The sequence below is a fragment of the Scyliorhinus torazame genome, chromosome 28 (genome assembly GCF_047496885.1).
Source record: "Scyliorhinus torazame isolate Kashiwa2021f chromosome 28, sScyTor2.1, whole genome shotgun sequence".
Taxonomy (NCBI): domain Eukaryota; kingdom Metazoa; phylum Chordata; class Chondrichthyes; order Carcharhiniformes; family Scyliorhinidae; genus Scyliorhinus; species Scyliorhinus torazame.
This window is the reverse complement of record NC_092734.1, coordinates 18,015,787-18,036,016: the sequence shown is the minus strand read 5'-3', so window position 1 is coordinate 18,036,016 and position 20,230 is coordinate 18,015,787. Positions and strand designations below refer to the sequence as shown.

Below are 20,230 nucleotides of genomic sequence, written 5' to 3'. Positions count from 1 at the left end.
TGATTTAAATTATTTGAGAAAACCATGTGATGCATTTGTTTAAATTCTCGATGGTTGTACTGCGTAATCTGTCTGAAGTCACACATAAATATCACAGGTATAAAAATCAACAAGTTATTAACTGTTGTGTCAACCATTTTTGACAAGGTACTGCCTTCATTGATCAAACCTTCAATGTAGCAAGTTGCACCATCATAACATAAGAGTGTCTGCTTTTTTGGGGATCGGCAACATATTGGTTTAAATGCCCACACACCGAGCATATGAGCAGTTTGTTAGATGTTCTATTCATTGTATTATGTTCTGTGCACAACAGGTGGCTTACTGACTTTATCACCCTATTCAGTTTCTACCAGAATTCAATGTCTAATTGGAAGCAAGTTTGAATTAATCAGATTCAGTACTGAATCAGGTTCTCTAATCAGCGCAGGATACAGCTGATTGCTCGAAGCTGTTGGATAAAAAAAACAAAGCTTGGGGAGGAAAAATAGTCACTTAACAGTGACTGATTGTAGCATCATCCTCACATACAGTATTTCACTCAACATTGAAAGTAACAGCCAAGCTAGTTTAAAAGCCTCCGGGGAAAAACCCATAATAAACAAGCTTTAGGTACCCATCTTGTCAGCCAATGTTGCAGTGATTCATTCACAAAAATAGATTCATTACCTGTTTACACAGATAAAAGACTGGAAGGTGATTCGACAGGGGGAGAAGTTGCTATTATCCTGAAACCAACCAACGTACTAAGTTGTTCTTGTTGTTATGATACACACACTCGGGTATGCGAGGCCTACACCTTGGCATTCCTGTCGTTGCGAAAGTAATTGGGACTATTTTCAAAGGCTGACATTTTCTCAGCGGCAAAGCAGGATCAATTTGGGATTTTTTTTAAACATCTGAATTTATGACAACTCCCAATCTTTGTGACAGGTATTGCAATGTGGAGCCATTTCCTCCCAATTACTTCACATCTCCTCCAAGTTCTGAGGGGGAAGACAGTGCCTATTAGAGAGCAGGTTGTCAGTTGCAAGCCTATCAGGTACTTAAAAATTTGAATGCAAGCGCACATCAAATAACAATGTCAGATATCTACATACTGAATCCAACACACAATTCCTACAATACATACAATTTCTAGATGAACACAAACATTAAATAGCCAACTGCTTGCAAATATACAGCAAGATTCTTCAGTAGTGCAAAAAAGGTAAGTATTAGCGAAGAAAACTATAATGGACTATGCAATGTCTTGTGAAGAATGCAATGTTCAGAATTCTTTCATTAATGGTCCTTGAGAATGTGTACAGCAGGGGAAAAAAAGTCAACATTTGCTGAAACCTTCAGAAGTGTAGAATGTTACTTTCAAAACAATAAACTAAACTACATTCACCATTGATTTATTTTCTGTACGGATTCTTACAACTTTGATTATATTGAATTAGAATTAAATTAGAATTTTCAAGAATTTAAAATTCCTCTCTACTTCATCCAAGGATACAGAACTATTCAACAACTTTTTTATAATTTGCCAACTGACAAAATGCTGCATTGAGAAAAGGCAAGAAAGACAAACCAGTAATGATGAGACACTCGTTGTGGTCCAGAGCCTCTGTAAATAGCCGTGAAACAATGAGTTCAGGGTTTATCAAAAAGCGGATTTCTTCTTGCACAAGGCCAGCACGTGTGACACCACCTCCAACACATCTGTTTGCAAAGTCAACCTGAAAGCCAAATAAAAGGGTTTTTTATTTAAAAAATTCCAATTTAAACCCAGGTAATGAAATTTAAATTTAAGTCTTAAAGAGGAGTCATACAGACCCCAAACGTTAACTCTGTTTCGCTCTCCACAGATGCTGCCAGACCTGCTGAGTTTATCCGGCATTTTCTGTTTTTATAATGAAACTTAAATGTGCATCTTACTGTTGCATTTTTTGGGGTTCACGAGATATATACATCATGGCTAGTACCAGACCCACTCCTGTAAACAAACTCTCGCTCCCTACGAACCTGAGCATGCATTGGCTGGATTCATGCCAAGAGTGAACCACAAGTGTCAGAAAAAAACCAAGACTTTTAATTGTGAGATAGTGGTTGATTATTAGACCATGTTCTGGGTTGGGTTCAGGGCAAGGACAGGAATAATGGGAATCACTGCACTGCCAACAGTGGCATGTTGACAGAAAATAGAATTCCATTGCTACTTATAGGTTTACGGTGTTGATCTTCCCAAAACTGTTTAATCAAAATTACTGATATTCTCTCTTGCCTCTATATTTCATTTGATCTCTTAATTGGACCATTGACCCTTGTTTTGTTTCCCAGCTAAGAGGGCAGGGGTAGTAACGTGTTGCCCGATCCTCTCACTAGAGTCACTGGTAAGTGGAATGACACACGCTGGTAGAAAGTGATCCCATTAAGAATTATTTTGCCGACTTACTCGCTCAACCAGACAGCAGACTTAGTTGAAAAAACAATTCAGTGGAAAAACTTGACAATGACAAACAGATACAAATGTGAAGAGAAGAGTAACAAACCATCATGTGCTGGCTAGCCATCAGTAAGAAATACAAATCAGCATGAACGAATAGCTAATCAGTTTTCAATTATACTCTTCTGTATTGCTAAATTGGCTTAATTTGCTTTTTGCCCCAAAACATTGAATCTCTTGTTTACTGGACACCTTTACCTTGTAATGCACTTAACTCTAATGGATACTTGAGAATCATTGATTAAAACCTTTGCCAGCAATAGCCATTTGCATGAATCTTAATATTTCTAAACATGGCTTCTTAATTGCTTTGATAAATAGTGCAATTAATTAATGCACTTATTGTCTGGAACTACTTTCCACTGCTGTAATTATATTCACACAACCCACAGTACAACTGCATTAATTTTGTTTTTCAAAGTCGGAATGCACATTGCGGAAAAAATAAGACAAAAACATGCATAAACAAAATACAGAAACAGATCAAATTTATGCAGAAAACTAAACATTACACACTAGATGTATTCACATATCATGTGACAGATGCAGCATTATAAGCTGAACTGTCCAACAATTTAAGTAACCTTTAATTAGAGTATTCATTAATATTTATACTGATCAATAAAAAATAGGCTCTACCTCATTAATTACTTTGAACACACAAGGCAAGCACCCTAATTTCAGAGCATATTTTCTCTTTGACCTCTACAATCCTGTTTCACTTCAATATGCCCATGAAAACACTAATTAGGTTGGCCACTTGCACATTAATGATTCATACCAGAGCATGTCAATTAGGACCATACACACAGATTACTGAATCTTGCTTATTAAAGGAGTACTGAATTCAACACAATTTAAAAAGATGGTACATTGAATAGTTAACTTGCAGGTTTCCCTTCCTTGAAGCACATTCAATGCTTGGTTTTTGCACTAAACCAGCAGCACACATTTTTCTCGAATCACCCTGAACCGCGAGCACATCCCCGCCGAGGTTTCAGGTAAGCACAGGCATGGATTTGGTCACACAGCCGGATATTAGACCAGGTGAGCCAGGGGCTGGTTTAGCACAGTGGGCTAAATAGCTGGCTTGTAATGTAGAACAAGGCCAGCAGCGCAGATTCAATTCCCGTACCAGCCTCCCCGAACAGGCGCCGGAATGTGGCGACTAGGGGCTTTTCACAGTAACTTCATTGACGCCTACTTGTGCCAATAAGTGATTGTCATTATAAAAGGGAAACTAGCAAAGTACTTCAGGATACCGCCAAGCACTGTGGTCAGATTTCAAAATGAGTAAAATAGTTTCAATATTTCAACTAAATTACAAGCACATCTATCTTTGTACCATAATTAAACCAGCGCGGAATGGACTGAAAACCTTTTGTTATTTACTGCCCATTCTGTGAACGGCATTTAATATAGAATAAAACTGAAGCAAATAAATAAGTATTTAAAGCTTTTCCTACAAAAAAGATTTTTGTTTATTTCAAGGTCACCATAGATATCTATTATACTCAATGGAACTTCAGCATTGTTTTGTAGGGTGCACCTTTTTCAATTCACTATTTTAAAAGCAGGTTTTTGTGAGCGATCTGTAAATAGGGCTACATGACAAATATTCCCCAGCAAAAAGCAGTGCCATCAGGAGAGGGGGGGGGGGGGGATATGTTTCTCAAAATACATTAAAAGGCTGCATGATTATACATAATGTTCAATATACTGGAAACTGGTTCCAGATTTCTGTTGATTCTCCTTCCCATCCTAATGCAGTTTTCAGTTCTTTTTGAACAAAAATATCATTTGCAGAGTAGGAAGGACGACATGGTACCTCACATTCCATTACTATATCAAACACGAGTATGCTGCTCTGAAGCAATGAAACAGCAAGAAGAAATCTGTCTCCTCAAATTTAATACCAAATCAATAAAGGCTCTAAGTTTAAGACTGTAAGGGTTAATTAGCTAAATCACACTTCTGAGTTTCAGATTAAATCTGAACTTTTGTAAATCAATTCTGATGCTGTCACGTTGAAAACCACAGAGTCCTTTAAAAGCTCTTTGTAAATTCAACGGGAAAAAGGGAGAGAGTGGAGATGAGGCTATGATCCCATCAGAGCTTTGCTCTGGTCTCCGACTTGCCAGATGACAGCTGCTATTGCAGCTCCTTCAAGCATGTTAAAATGAGGAACAGAAATGATAGAAGCTGCCTCAGGGCCAGGGTTTTAAATAGACTTTCTCAATGACCACCAGCATCTTCATGTACCTGTAATTCATTCCAATTTGCAACAAGCAGACTGCACTTTTAAAAGGCATTGCATTATTCCAATGCTTATCTGTGCCCCCTCGGCAACTGCAGAAGTGCTTTTCATTTTCTATTTTCAATCACAATATTAATCCAGACAGGCTAAATAGTTATATCAAATATTCAATTTTATTCGTGTTCATTTATTTCCTTTATCATTTTGCAAGCTTTCTGAAATAACTGTTTTTCAATGATAATGACACTGTAATTATAATCAAACGTGGTAAATCCTTAAGACGTTTTAGGTAATGTCTATTAAAAGCTCATCCCTATTAATGTTGCAGAATAGCTGCTAGACTGAGAACTATTTTGATTTGTTTTAAAAGAAGTTAATCCCCAGGGTGCATTAAGATTATACATTTCCTCAGTACCGCTTTATGGTTAAGTAACCTCTATTCGCTTATAACTGTATTTGGCTGAACTTATGTGTCACATGTCTGTGCATTATCCAATTAGGCACATCTCCCTTGCTTAGTTAGAGTCCAACACAACACAATCAGCTGTTTTTGCTATTCCATCTCTCTTCTGGCCCAATCCTTCCTCCAATTAAAAATGAAACCTTGAGATTTCAACCACCAACTCAACTGTCTACATCTTTAACCCCTAAGAACGCAGAATTCAGCCAGATGCCAATTAAGTTACCAAATTACAATCTGTACATACTTTTGTCGTGGACTCTTTTTGGCCAACCTATCCTTTCCCACTCTACAATCTGTATTTGTGCGTGTGAACTTCAAGTGTGTGCGTGTGTGTGTGAGAAAGTGCGTGTTTTATTATTTTAGATCAGTTTAGGTGTAGTAAAGCTAACAACCTCTTTGTTAAATTCAAGATACCTGTCTTATTGGCTCTAATATGGCAAATAAATAATTAAATACTCACTAAATTGGCAAGTGTATCCTTTCCAAACAAACAAACAAATCTGTTGTGGTGAAACAAGGGGTAGGCAAAGAGTGGAGTTATTTGACCTCTTCTCACTCGGTCGTAACACAGTTGAGAACATCCTTTAAGTTTCATCCTGGTGGATAGTGAACTTGGCAGGGTAGCACAAACGACACATTCGGTGCCGCTGCTGGTCAACCCATAAACTGACCACAAGCCACAGGCAACTGGACTGCATTCAGGCTGCACTAATAATCTGTCAATCAGCCTGCTCTTGGGAAAGCTCTCCTGTCAATTTAAAAATTAGCCTCTGCTGCCTTGTCGTAAGTAGAAAAGCATTACAAGAAGCAACTTGGGAACCTGAGCTCGCAATCATTAATCAATCAATTTCAAATTAGAGTTGCTCCCTTCAGTCACAAAGTGCAGCAGGTGGACTCTTGCACATGATTATTGGTGGTGTTGCACCATAAGACTTGCTAAATGTTTGAGGCAGAACTATGCATTTGTGTCAGGAATTTGAGAGCTGAGGCAGATGCATTCTGCATCAATGCAGAAACACTTCGGAAAATACTAATAAAGCCGCAACAATGCTTTTGCTTAACTGTAGAGTTTTATCCCCAATGCTATGGGCAGCTGGTGCATATCCCTGGCAGGCACAAATGGAAGTGCAAAGTCAACCACCACTTGCTGAAATAGGGTTGGATAATGGGTATTTCTCAGCTTGCTGCTTAGGAAAATTAGCAGAGTTAATTATGCAGCACGATAAAAAGTCTAACTCCGCAAGTATTCAAGGCTATCAGCTTGGCTGTTATTAGTCAGAACAAGAGAGATAATGATCAATGCGGTTTTGTCTGTCAGCCAATTTTCATGGCTTTTCTTTTATCATTTGTTCTGCTCATACCTGTAGCATACCATGCCCATTGTCTTCAATCGTCCCTTCACATGTGATGTGCAGCCTGGTCAGCTTCCTTGTGGACCTGGAAACAAAAGCAATGCAATTAAATAAATCTAATTCATACAACTGGTTTACATGGAAACTAATGTATTTTTTGAAATTAATCTTGGATATGCATTTCAACAATCTTCTAGAATAATTTGATGACCAGCATTCTGGCTTAAACTGTTATATATCCTAGCCTGTTGTCTTATTGATAGTGACTGCAATTTATAGCAAAAAAGTAAATCCACTCCTTTTTGAACTCCATTTTTCATTGGTTAATTTATTAATAGAGTGATATGTTTTTCATCCATCTCAAATTATATCTTTTATTGATTTAAGATTGCCATCCACACGCATGAAACTGAACAGAAAATACTTCTTTAAGAACTAGACAAATTGTATAGAGGTAATAAAAAAAGCTTCCAAATGATTAACTTAATCATCAAAATTGTAAAAAAAGCTAATTACAAAAAGTTTAAACAGGTGACAAAGCAGAGTCCTGAAGTCAAGCACATCATTAAGGTAATGCATGCAAATCAGGGCCTAATCATATTGCTGTTTGTCTCATTTTCTTTTTATAGAAAAAATTGCAAAAATATCTAAATATACCTCTGCAAATCTACTGGTCCAAGTACTTACATCTTGTGCTGTACACATCTGTCTACTAAATTTCAAGTCCCAAGTCAGTTTAGTCAAACATGTATAAATCACCTCATTGAAAAAACAGAAGCTCGTCACATTAAGGCAAATTGAGCCATGCAGAACTCTGAACCTCAAACTTTGAACCACGACATCAGAGTTGTGTTAGGATATAGCATTGCAATTCATGAAGTCATGGCAAATTACATTATGGCAATAAGCATCCTTATTGCTCAACAAAGAACAAAACAGCACAGGAACAGGCCCTTCGGCCGTCCAAGCCTGTACCGGTCAAGATACAAACCTTGGCCAAAACCCTCAGCACTTCCTTGTGCCGTATCCCTCTATATCCATCCTCTCCATGTATTTGTCAAGATGCCTTTTGACCGCTGTTAATGTATCTGCTTCTACAATCTCCCCTGGCAACGCATTCCAGGCACTCACCATCCTCGGTGTATAAAGAACAGCCTCGCACATCTCCTCTACTTTGCCCCATGGACCTTAAACCTATGCCCCTGGTGACTGACCCTTCACCCTGGGAAAGAGTGCCTGCCTATCCAATCACCTCACAATCTTGTAGACCTCTATCAGGTGACCCCTCATCCTCCGTGGTTCTAATGAAAACTCAATGTGTGAATTTTAACAAGACAATGGTTTGCAACAAATGTACTGCTCACTGCCAATGAAAATGAATTTGCAATTCGGGCCCAAACTAACAGTAAAGCCTTACTGTCTGAAAATTAAAGATGTTAATCCAGATGGGAGGACAAAATTACCACCATTTTTTCTTGTTCTTTAAAAACAATGATAAAGGAAAAGAAACCACCTATAAATAAATTTGCTAGAAACCCAAGTTAACAAGTTATAAAGGTGGTCAGCAATATTTAATAGCACTGTAAAATCAATAGAATTAATATCACAAAAGCCTCTCACTGCCATATTTGTTTCAAATAATTGTTTTTGTTGTTAACAGATTTATCTGCAGAGCTTCAGACATTTTCATGGATACTCGAGGATATTTTGTTGGGTGCCACATGATGGCTCAGACCTGCTGTTGTCTGGGGGAATCATACAGCGAAAGATGCACTGGGGAACCCTTGGCAGTCAACACATTCTGATTGCATGGGAAATGCCCGGGAAGTTTCAACATTTGTTGGTCAATAACCCCCCCCACCCCGCCCCCAAACTACAATTTAAAGTCGGAGACTTGGAGCAGTCACGACTTACTTAGCAGAATAGTTAACCAGGAAAAGTTAGAAGGATAAGGTTACTGGTACAAGTGTTCTCTCTCTTCCAGGCTCTCCCGATCTTTATACCAAAGGCCTTTTTTCGGAAAGTGGACACAATCATCTCTGACTTTGTATGGGAGGGGAAGGTGCTGAGGGTGGGGAGGACCCTGCTACAGGGGCAGAGGCAGCAGGGGGGGTTGGCGTTGCCAAACTTCCTTCATTATTATTGGGCGGCGAATGTGGACAAGGTGCGGCGGTGGTGGGAAGGAGAAGGGGTAGAGTGGATTAGGGTGGAGGAGAAATTTTGTAAGGGGTCTAGTTTGAGGGCTATGGTGATGGCAGCATTGCCAATGACTCCGAGTCGGTATTCAGGGAGCCCAGTGGTGCTGTCCACGGCGAAGATATGGAATCAGCCGAGGAGGCATTTTAGGGTGGAAGGGATGTCGGTGCTAACGCCGCTGTGCGGGAATCATGGGTTTGAGCCGGGGGGGAAAGAAAGAGAGAGAGAGAGAGAGAGATGGGTAGTGTATACAGGAGGTGGAGGGAAGTGGGACTGGTCAAGGTGAGGGAATTGTATTTGGAGGAAGGGTTCGCCAGTCTGGAGGAGCTAAGGGAGAGGGTAGAGTTGCTGAGGGTTGGTAAGTTCAGGTAGCTACAGGTTAGGGACTTTGCACGAAAGGTCTGGAAGGGGTTCCCTAGATTGCCGGGATACACCCTGCTGGAGCGACTGCTGCTTCTGGATGTGGAAGGGGAGGGAAGAATTGGGGATATAGAGAAGTGACTGGGGGAGCAGGGAGGCGTGCGGGTGGTGAAGATCAAGGAGAAATGGGAAGCGGAGTTGGGAATGGAGATCAATTGGGGAGTATGGAGTGAGGAACTGCGAAGGGTAAATGTGCAAGGTTTAGCATGATACAGTTTAAGGTGGTGCACAGGGTGCATATGACTCGGGCGAGAATGAGTGGGTTCTTTCAGGGTGTGAGAGGTGTGGGCGAGGACCAGCGGATCATGCTTTGGGGTTGTGAAAAATTGGGAAGATTCTGGGCGGGAGTGTTCGCGGTCTTAGCCAGGATAGTGAGAGCGATAGGAGGGAGTGGACCCAGACCTTTGGTGGTGATATTTGGGGTTTCAGAGAAGCCAGAGCTCATGGAGAGGAGGAAGACCGATGTCATGGCCTTCGCCTCTCTGATTGCACGGCGACAAATTTTGCTGGTGTGGCGGTCGACATCGCCACCGGGGGTAGCAGCATGGTTGGGTGACCTGTATGACTTCCTGCGGTTAGAGAAGATAAAGTATGAGTTAAGGGGCTCAGCAGGGGAGTTCGAGAAAAGGTGGGGGATGTTTGTGATCGTGTTTGAGGAGCTGTTCGTCACAGTGGGGTGGAAAAGGATAAAAATCTGTACAAACTGTATAGTTGCTTGTTGGGAACGGGGTGTTTATTTGCTGTAACTTACTTTGATACAAGTTTGAATAAAATGCGTTTTAAAAAAAGTGTTCTCTCTTTGCCTTTGTTCTCTTCAAGTTGTTTTCTTCCTTATGCCCTGCTGGGCTTTTGCTTCTTTTATTTTGTGTTTTTGTAGTTTGCGAAGTATACTAACTTGATTTTTGCAATAAAATTCAATCCCGCACTACCCCTGGACCTTCGTCTCTTATTTGAAAAATAAGAGATCCTACACTGTGTTTACAAATAAATGGACATCAATGAGCTTGATTATTTTGATATTACTTTATCCCTGTAGTTCATTCAATATATTCATAAACATTTTAAAAATGTTTCCAATTAAGGGGCAATTTAGCGTGGCCAATCCACCTACCCTGCACATCTTTGTGTTGTGAGGTGAGACCCACGCAGACATGTGCAAGCTCCACTCAGACAGTGACCCTGGGCTGGGATCGAACGTGGGTCCTCGGCACTGTGAGGCAGGAGTGCTAGCCACTGCGCCTCCGTGCTGCCCAATATATTCACAGACATCTGTTGGAAGGAATGGTACTTCTAGTGTAAAAGAGTATTTTCTTTTATTTTGAATTTTATTTATTATCTTCCACGGTCTGCCAAAGAAAGCTAACACTGCTTTTGATATAAATTATTAGACATCTGTTGAAACAACCAGTAACCTAATCATAGAATTTACAGTGCAGAAGGAGGCCATTCGGCCCATCGACTCTGCAACGGCCCTTGGAAAGGGCACCCTACCCAAGCCCACACATCCACCCTCTCCCTATAACCCCACCCAATCTTTTTTTGGACACCAAGGGTAATTTAGCAAGGCCAATCCACCTAACCTGCACATCTTTGGACTGGGGGAGGAAACCGGAGCACCCGGAGGAAACCCACGCACACACGGGGAGAACGTGCAGACTCCGCACAGACAGTGACAACCCGGGAATCGAACCTGGGACCCTGGAGCTGTGAAGCAACTGTGCTAACCACTATGCTGCCGTGCTGTCCGTAATGCAGTCATGCACCAGGTTTAGAAAAGACATTAGAACAGGTCCCTAATCACATACGTTATCTTCCAACCCATGTATGTGTGTGCACATGTTCATAATTAAGCCTTTTGCATTTAAGAGGTCAATTAGTTACAATATTTAAAATTTAGAACTAATGCTGTTTTCACAGTAATAATATTTTGCTTGGAAATTTAAGATCTGAAAATTCAAATTCTTGAAGATGTTGGATGAAAGGTACAGCACATGTATAACCGAGGAGAAAATCTCGGAAACATGAAAACTTTCTGCACCACGGCAGCACACACCCAAATGAAGCAAATAACTTACAAATAAATAAGCCATAATAAATTTGGATCTGTGTCAGCAAAAAGGATTAATTAAGCATCCACTTTTATTTTCAGAACCAAGATGTGAACTGCACCAAGATGGCTATAAATTTGTCTTTGTGTTGAATGTAATTTTGGAAGCAACTTGTCACTCTTTGTGGGTCACACTGTATCAATGTTTTTTAAAGTCTGTAACCTGATCCTAGGCCTCTGTGAATTACATTCGTAATCTGAATGCTGAAAGCTCGAAGAAAGTTGGTTCACTGACCAATTTCTATAACTCTGCACGACAGCTTTGTTTGTGCTTGGATCCTCTTCTATTCACCCCACTGAGATTCAGATCTCTCCAGCTAGCAACCTTCGGTGAGAACCCATGCGTTACTACTTGGTAGCAATGGCACCGAGGTACTACACGTGTTCCAAGCAGCATGGAAAAACTTGACCTTTCAAAAGGGTGATGTAGCACCAGATCTGTTTACCTTATGGACTTTTGATGCACTAAAAACATATCAATTAAATTGTAGCACAAAATATCTTGAAGTAGAACATTAGCAGCTACCCTCAAGCTAAAGGAGGAAAAGTATTTCACTAACAGCACTAACACAATATAATAGAAATTATTTGAGCATACACCATGAGTTGTCCGAGTCAGATGCACGACAATAATAAATAGGTTTTGACTGGCTTTCTTTACTTATTATTTAGCAATCCCATTCTTTGTATGATGCTTTTTCCTGAAGCCTTTCAGTTGATGTGAGTTTTAGTACTTCACAACTCGCACTTGCAACAGAGCCTGGGAGGAATCTATTTCCTTTGGAATTTACTGGATCAAACCGCACTCTCCGCTAGTGCCAGGGGGGCTGCGATGTTGGGTCTTTGGGTGGCTACTTTTAGTTGGAAATAAACTACAAAAATATATCCTTAGGCTACGCATTTGTCAAGCACTAATATGGCAACATCAATCTGCAATACCAGTTTACATAAAAACAAATTCTTGCAAGACTCAGGTTCAATATTTTTTTTTTTTTTAAAAGAGATCTTTTCAGCACCAAGGTACGACACTAGCAAGTGATGAAGTATTTTAAAAGTTACATATTTTATCTGTGATTAACTGGCAACCTGTTATTTTCATTTTAATTTCTTGTTAAATTTGATTTTTAATTCACCAACAAGGAAAATAAACCATTATGGAGAAAGATAGAGTTGATGTTTCACGTCAATTACCCATCATCAGAACAGAGGTTGTTTAACCTGAATATTTCCAGCACTTCGCATTTTTATTTCAGATAACCACAGTATTTGCTTTTGAAATACACTACTGTGCTATTCTGTTAACATTAAAACGGGCAGTACAGTGGCGCAGTGGTTAGTCCTTACGGCGCCGAGGTCCCAGGTTCGATCCCGGCTCTGGGTCACTATCCGTGTGGAGTTTGCACATTCTCCCCGTGTTTGCGTGGGTTTCACCCCCACAACCCAAAGATGTGCAGGCTAGGTGGATTGGCCACGCTAAATTGCCCCGCAATTGGAAAAAATGAATTGGGTACTCTAAATTTAAAAAAAAAAACATTAAAACTATACTCTGACAAATAAACTATTTAAGGATAAACATTCTGTGAGCTAGAAAGTGACAACCATCACCTGTAGCTTGATTTAAGTACAGGCAGTGTGATGCACTGAGCTAGCTTTCACCTTGGTTGGCATGAACATAATTTCTGCTCGCAGACAATAAGCCTGCCCGCTGGCTCGGTCTAAACGGCAGATGTTAAGTGTACAAATGCTGTATGCTATTGGCAACCTCAATCATTTCAACAGGGCCACACCTAACGCAGCAATGGCCAAGCAAAACGTGATGACTGCATAGTGATACTGCTTTGAAGTTAATGTTTCTTGGATAAATTAAACCCCAATATAGATTAGTAGAGTTTTCTTACCTTTCCCATTCAGGAAACTTGAGCAGACACTGTCTCTGAAATGTTACAAGGCCAGTGGGTTCTAAGATGAGAAAGGAAAGAAATTAATAAAAGACAGAGGCATCCAAAATAATAAATAGTGATAAATTGGCTAGTTATAACTATTTATAACAAAACAATGTTTCATTTACTACAAGTGACTTCACAGGAAAACGTCATCACACTGTTGGATAAATCACTTCAAGAAATGCTAAATATACATATTTAGCTAGAGAATTAAAGAAAGGCTAAAGTATGGAAAGAGGCCATTCGGCCTGTCATGTCCTTGCTAGCTCTCTGCAAGCAGCAACTCCGTTAGTTCACTTCCCTGTCCCTTCTCTGTAGCCATGCAGTTTGTTTTCTCTTCATACCTGCAGGAAATTGGAGAATCACCAGAGCAACCTTCAGGAGGTGTAAGATGTGACAGTGTGGGAGACAACGACATGTAAAGAATGACATAAGTAGGAGCCAAAGTAGAGTTCAGGACAGCTTGACAAGCTGTACATCTTCACAATATGTCACATTTTGGAATTCTTTGGTGGCTTTCCTCCAGAAAGGACGTAGACATGAGGTAGATTAAGAAGTCATATTAAAATATAAACCTGCTGAAAATGGGTCAACTTTCAAGGCGGCATATATTCTGAGTGTGTATAGGAAAGTTACATAAAGTAAGGAATGGAAGTGATTGGGTATCAGTCAATCATACCCCGAGACTGCATTCCTCTATTGTGTAGCTATCCCCCACTGATTGCACTTTGCTTTTATCCAGAGAACTTGCTCTGATTTCAGGCACAAGCTTTTTCTGTAGCTTGTAGAGACCCTTTTCAAATATACGCTGCTTGCTTTGCCCTAGGTCCCACCCTGACCCCCAACTCACACAGTGGTGCTAAAAGACACTCGGGTGGCGGAAGGGAGACAAACAGAAGTTGCAACGAAATCAGGAAGCTGTCTCGGGTGAATGATTCATGAGCCACATCTGATTATTAGGTGGATATTTCACACATGGGTATTGAAATCTTTTGTTCTCATCACGGTGGGTACTTTGAGAATGGCTTAAAAAAATTATATCGCAAAGACCAAGAGGAAGATAAACAACTAAAGGCTGCAAAGGAAGCAAATTGTGCTAGGACAGGGAGCAGGGAAATTGTGCTTTCAAGCTTTCTTTCAATTTACATGACCAAGTGGGTTAGTACTTGTGTTCTTTGGTTTTGTAACAGTCCCTGAATAGAAGTATCAATTGTATGGGTAGGGTGCTCTTTCCAAGAGCTGGTGCAGACTCAGGGGGCCGAATGGCCTCCTTCTGCACTGTAGATTCAATGATAATCTATGATTAATCTCGGACAAAGGTTCGGCACAACATCGTGGGCCGAAGGGCCTGTTCTGTGCTGTATTTTCTATGTTCTATGTATGCATCAATTTAATTGTTCGATGTGTTTTACCGACTGTGGAATAAAACATCTGCATCTGTCCAAAGATATTGAAGGAGTAAGTGTACATGTAGAGCATTGATCCAGAACATACAAGAATTTGCTGCACTCCTGGCTCCCATAACCACGTTAAGAAACAGTAGGCCAGTAGAACTCAGCTTCCAGGAGAAGCGGGTGGCCAGACTGCTAAAGGGAGTGGCTGGCACTAATGAACCCAGTCAGATATCTGTGGCAGATCCTAATTTAAATAAAATGCCCAGTGACAATATGATTGCTCTAATTGATATCTTACATACCTGTTCTAAAGCAAAAAGTTTAAAAATCAACCATGCAATTGTTACAGCACGGGGAATGAATCTGAACTCTATCAAAGTCAGCGTTCTCAACCAGGATTAACAATGCCAAGCTGTGGTCATCAAATCAGCAATTCTATAGCAACAGGTTTATCCAGAGTTTAGTTTCCATGGTGCAAGTCTCCAAGACATTACTTAGATGCAGTTAGGGCAAATAGACAGTATTGAAATTCATTAGCGAGAATCAATTTAACTGGAACATTTGAGAGGCCGTTTGGAAGTGATTGAAGAATTCTCCTGTCCATGTGCCAGATGAAACTGTAGCATTGGCACCGATCCATCTTTTAAAAGGATGGTTGATCTCAAAACGAAGCTACAATTTTTCTCCAGGAAGAATAGTAAAATTCTGTAGTCACTTTCTGAAAAATACTGGTTGCATAAATGATCCATTTCTTATGTATTCACAATAGTATTATTTCCTGCAAATGTCAAATATGTCACTTCCTGCACATATGAAGTTTAAACCACCACGACCATATGCTTTCCTTTTTAAGAAAGTACTTTTTGCTACTACAAAGACTAAATCAAAGAGCAGTGCGTTTTTTTGGGGGGGGACGGACCTGCCATCTTTTACTAACACGAGAGTAGCTGCTCGTGGTGAGTGAGGAGTTAGCTTGTAATTTGTAGCACTGCAAATCCTTACCTGCAAGAGTCACCCTTTTATACTTCGTTCTCGCATTCCCACTGTTATAATTTGCACAGCTCCTACTGGGCACAATTGGTTACCACTTGGGTCCAATCAACTTAATAGAATAACAGAAACAAACTCCGGGACAAATTAAAATGGACCGCTCCTGGTAGGGGCACTGCCCGAACAAAACAAAGTGTCTTCTTGGGAATTATGAGCTCCTCCGATAAGGGATTGAGGCAATCGTTAACCTCCCAGCTGTATGAATAGAGCTGGCTAGTATGGTATCGAGAGAACCAGTAGTGAACGACTGGTACTGTGTAAATATTGTTATAAATAAAAGTTACCTCGGTGCTCTCAGGCCTAAACAATGTCACTCTAACTATTTTCCCTTCTCACCTATGGTGACACTCATGACTTCTGTTTGAAACCTTCACATAATGGCCAAGACCAGAATTTCAGGCATGCAGAGTCAACAACATACATCCACGTTTCACTTATTTTTTGCGATGTCCTTTCATAGGACCAATGATAGAATTTCAAATGGTCCATTCTTGAAAGCTTTAGATCCTCTAATTTTTTTTTATTGTAGATGACTAATGATGAAGGTATCAGTGCTAATTCTTAGCATGAACTTACTATTTTCTGTGACTTTTCTGAAATAGCAGAAAAGAGTTTTAAGCTTTTCAATTTTCTTGGGCAAAGATCCTTCAAACAATCTGCGGAGAGAATTAAAGTAATATTGAAATGCAAGAAAATAATCTTTCTGCAGCAAATAAACGAGCGGGAGTAGAAAAATGACACGCAAATTACATTTATATTAATATTTGAGGACATTTCTCACATAGCCCATATCAAACTGGTTAAATAAATGACTGCGTTCGCTGCTTCCTTGAATATTGCAATGAAATGAAACATGAGCACTGAAACTGTACTCCAAATTGTGGCAAAGGAAGCTTAATACTGCAACAAAGAAATACACATTAATTCTCATCTCTTTACTCCTCACTGGTCACATTCTTTACAAAAAGCCTTTGAACACAAGAGAATACCCAAGGGAATTCTTAATGAATTGTGTACCTTCATGTTCAATTTTGTTTGAACATTTTAACCCCTCAAGCAGTACTCAAAATAGAATAATGGTCCACTCTGAAAAGCCCCGAATGTAATACCCATTGTCTTTTGTTCCTTTGCTAAGTAAATGCTGATCTACTGTAGGACAAGAATCTGTGCTCTCATCCAACTACACAGCTTAGTTAGTTGCTTTCTACATCATGTCACTGTTCCTAGACATAAATATCACTTTGAGCCTTTCAAATAACAAGGTTGGGAATGAAATTGCTAAATCTAGGCTGATGCAGTAAAAGTCCTTCAGGCTATAGATATCATTTCTGAAAGCAGATTCCAGTATAGGACTGATTTCACTGCCAAACTAAAGTGACACGTGCTTTTCATCAGGCAGATGAACTGCTCCAGTCTTCATGACAAACCAGTCCTTTTTGATATAGGGTAGCCTTAGGGATAATTGAGCTTCCTGGGGAATCTCGACAGTTTACCTCCGAATTAGCACAGTGACAAAACTATTTCAAGCTGCTCATTGAATATTGGTGTGCTGTACTTTCTTTCTGTTGTTGGTCAATATACATTATATCTGAAGGGATAAAGGATTTTCAATTTGCTTTCCCATGGATATTAAACATTCACATTTCTCCGTACACTCTAGTACTTCAGTGCACTTTCAATTAAGTATTGTGCGCTCTTTAATCAAGCCATTTTCTATTTTGCTGACTTTAATTGAAATGATTTTCCATCTTTTAATTATTAATAGATTAATCTAATTAGGCAAAAAATTACTAATTTCTTTCCTGAATTCTTATGCTTTTTAATTATGCCAAATGGTTTATTTTCAATTGTTTTACTGACAAGTTTTATTTTAATTGCGTTGGTCAAATATCTTTTCTGTTACCTCTTGCATTTACCTTAAAAATTATACAAGTTTTATATTCAGCAAAAATACAAATAAATGAATTATTTAAAATTTAAACAAATTGGAAACAATTATACAGCCATTTTTGTATTAATGCAAAATGGTTTCCTTTTGAGTAAAGTTCTGGAAAATCACCACCACTCTTTCTTTCTTTAAGGCTTTGACCAAGATTTTGGCCATCAGCTCGAATGTCTTCTTAATGTCAACCTTTGTTTGATAATTATTTTATTACTTTAAAGGCGCTTAATACAATGAGCTGAGCAAATCAGTCCAACTCGTGAATGCAATGAGGTGAACCTCTTTCAGGAAAGTCCCTGCACATCTGAAAGCCTGACTGTGTTGAATCTGGGGTGCCATCCTGACTTATGCAAAAGTTTTTGTATGTTGAGAACGAAGCTACGCCTTAGTGCTCTTGAAACAAACACGTTTTCAATCTGGAGTAGGATGTAGTGATTGAGGCACAAGATCAGAATTGATAGCCTTTTCCACCTGAAGAATCTTCTGAAAAAGATTTGCCTAAAATAGAAAAGTACATAGAACATACAGTGCAGAAGGAGGCCATTCAGCCCATCGAGGCTGCATCGACCCACTTAAGCCCTCACTTCCACCCTATTCCCTAACCCAATAACCCTTTCTAACCTTTTTGGACACTAAGGGCAATTTAGCGTGGCCAATCCACCTAACCTGCACGTCTTTGGACTGTGGGAGGAAACCAGAGCACCCGGAGGAAACCCACGCAGCCACGGGGAGAACGTGCAGACTCCGCACAGGCAGTGACCCAGCAGGGAATCGAGCCTGGGACCCTCGCGCTGTGAAGTGCTAACCACTATGCTACCGTGCTGTCCCAAGTATTGGGAGATGGAAAATTTGGTATGTTTGAACTGAATACTTTGCAAATTGCCATTTGGTTCTGATAAATACTGAATAAAATACACGTGTCACCTTTCTGTACAAATAGAAAAAGAAACTAAAATAGACCTAAACTCTGAATATCATGTTTTTGGACATTTTAAAACTATAATTTTGTGAGCAACGTCATCATTAAAATGAACTGCAGCTCAAGATGTGTAAATTTAAAAAACAATTTCACTATTGATTCTCATGACAAAAATGACTTATTAATAGCGCATTCAGAATAATGTATAATCTCAGCTATACTCGAAACAATGCTGGTCACAATCATAAAACCAGTTCCTCGCTCCAAAGGCATATTTGTAACAATGGTGTTGCACACCATTCGCATCATGTATTTAGAGTATAGTGGTGTTGTTGGTAAAATAACCAATCGAAACAAGTGCAGCATTGTAAAAACACAGCTCTTGCGTTTTTTTGACTAAAGTATTTTTAGGCTTTTTCTGTAGTAGTGCAATTCAACTGGAAAAGATTAGGAGCTGGACATGAAACAGATTCCAGAATCACAGATTGTCCTTCCTGGCACTAAAGTAATAAACTGGAAATGGCGAATTCAACTTGCACTACATTAACTAGTGAAACTAAATCCAGTAATACCGAGAATTTGTGGATTGTCACAAGAAACTAAAACCAAGCTGAAAACGGGATTGTCTATAAAATAAAAAGCTCAACTTTGTTCATATTGCCGTTCAGGGAAGGAAACCGGACTGGTCTGGCTTACACAATGGCAGCCAAAAGGCCGCTTTATATTCTTGGCCGTGGGGTGTTGGTGCATTTGAGGTCTCAATCAGTTAGCAGTGACCCCAATGCAAGTCAGATAAATCCAATGGTAAAGAAAACCTCACTTTTAAACAATCACTGTTTCATAATGAAGTTACAACTTGCTCTCAAGACCATCACTTCCTGTGTGCACTAGCAAGACAAATAGCTCACTCGCATCAATACAAAAGGGCTTCCACGAGTCCCAAAAATAATTGATGATCAACTGCTGGGTACAACCTAGTCAAACAGCAAGCCTCATTTTCTGACCAACTTTTAATCTGATAATCAAATCCCACCTTTATTGCAAATTGTTAAGCAACTATATTTATTTCAATTTCACAAAATGGCCTCTAAAAGATCAGGCAAATGCACTTTTGTTCAGATTTATATTTTAATTGATTTGCAGATTAATGATCACTTGTACCATTTGATAATCATAGAATCCCTACAGTGCAGAAGGAAGCCATTCTATCCATCAAGTCCGCACAGATCCTCAGTAAGAGCATCCTAAACTAGGCTCACATCCCCACCCTATCCCTGCAACCCCACCCAATTCTGGACACAATGGGGCAATTTAGCACAGCCAATCTACCTAACCTGTACATCTTTGGACTGTGGGAGGAAACTGGAGCACCCGGAGGAAACCTATGTAGACATTGGGAGAATCTCTACCACCCTTTGAGTGAAGAAGTGCTTCCTAGCATCTCTCCGGAATGGGGCTGGTTTAGCACAGTGGGCTAAATAACTGGCTTGCAATGCAGAACAATGCCAGCAGCGCGGGTTCAATTCCTGTACAGACCACCCCAAACAGGCACCGGAATGTGGCGACTGGGGGCTTTTCACAGTAACCTCATTGAAGCCTACTTGTGACAATAAGCGATTATTATTATTATGGTCTGGCCCTAATTTTTAAGACTATGGTCAAAAAAAGAACAAAGAAATGTACAGCACAGGAACAG

The 20,230-nt window shown here is 39.8% G+C and overlaps 1 protein-coding gene across 1 annotated transcript in view; it reads right to left on the bottom strand.

The window, feature by feature from the left end:
* parga (poly (ADP-ribose) glycohydrolase a) overlaps positions 1-20,230 on the bottom strand; it is a 174,344-nt gene that overhangs the window by 40,614 nt on the left and 113,500 nt on the right. Inside the window, exons 10-13 of the mRNA XM_072491558.1 lie at positions 16,250-16,329; positions 13,185-13,245; positions 6,573-6,648; positions 1,577-1,724 (exon numbers count right to left, since the gene is read on the bottom strand). Of these exons, the coding sequence (XP_072347659.1) occupies positions 1,577-1,724; positions 6,573-6,648; positions 13,185-13,245; positions 16,250-16,329 (365 nt within the window). The remainder of the gene's footprint in view (positions 1-1,576; positions 1,725-6,572; positions 6,649-13,184; positions 13,246-16,249; positions 16,330-20,230) is intronic.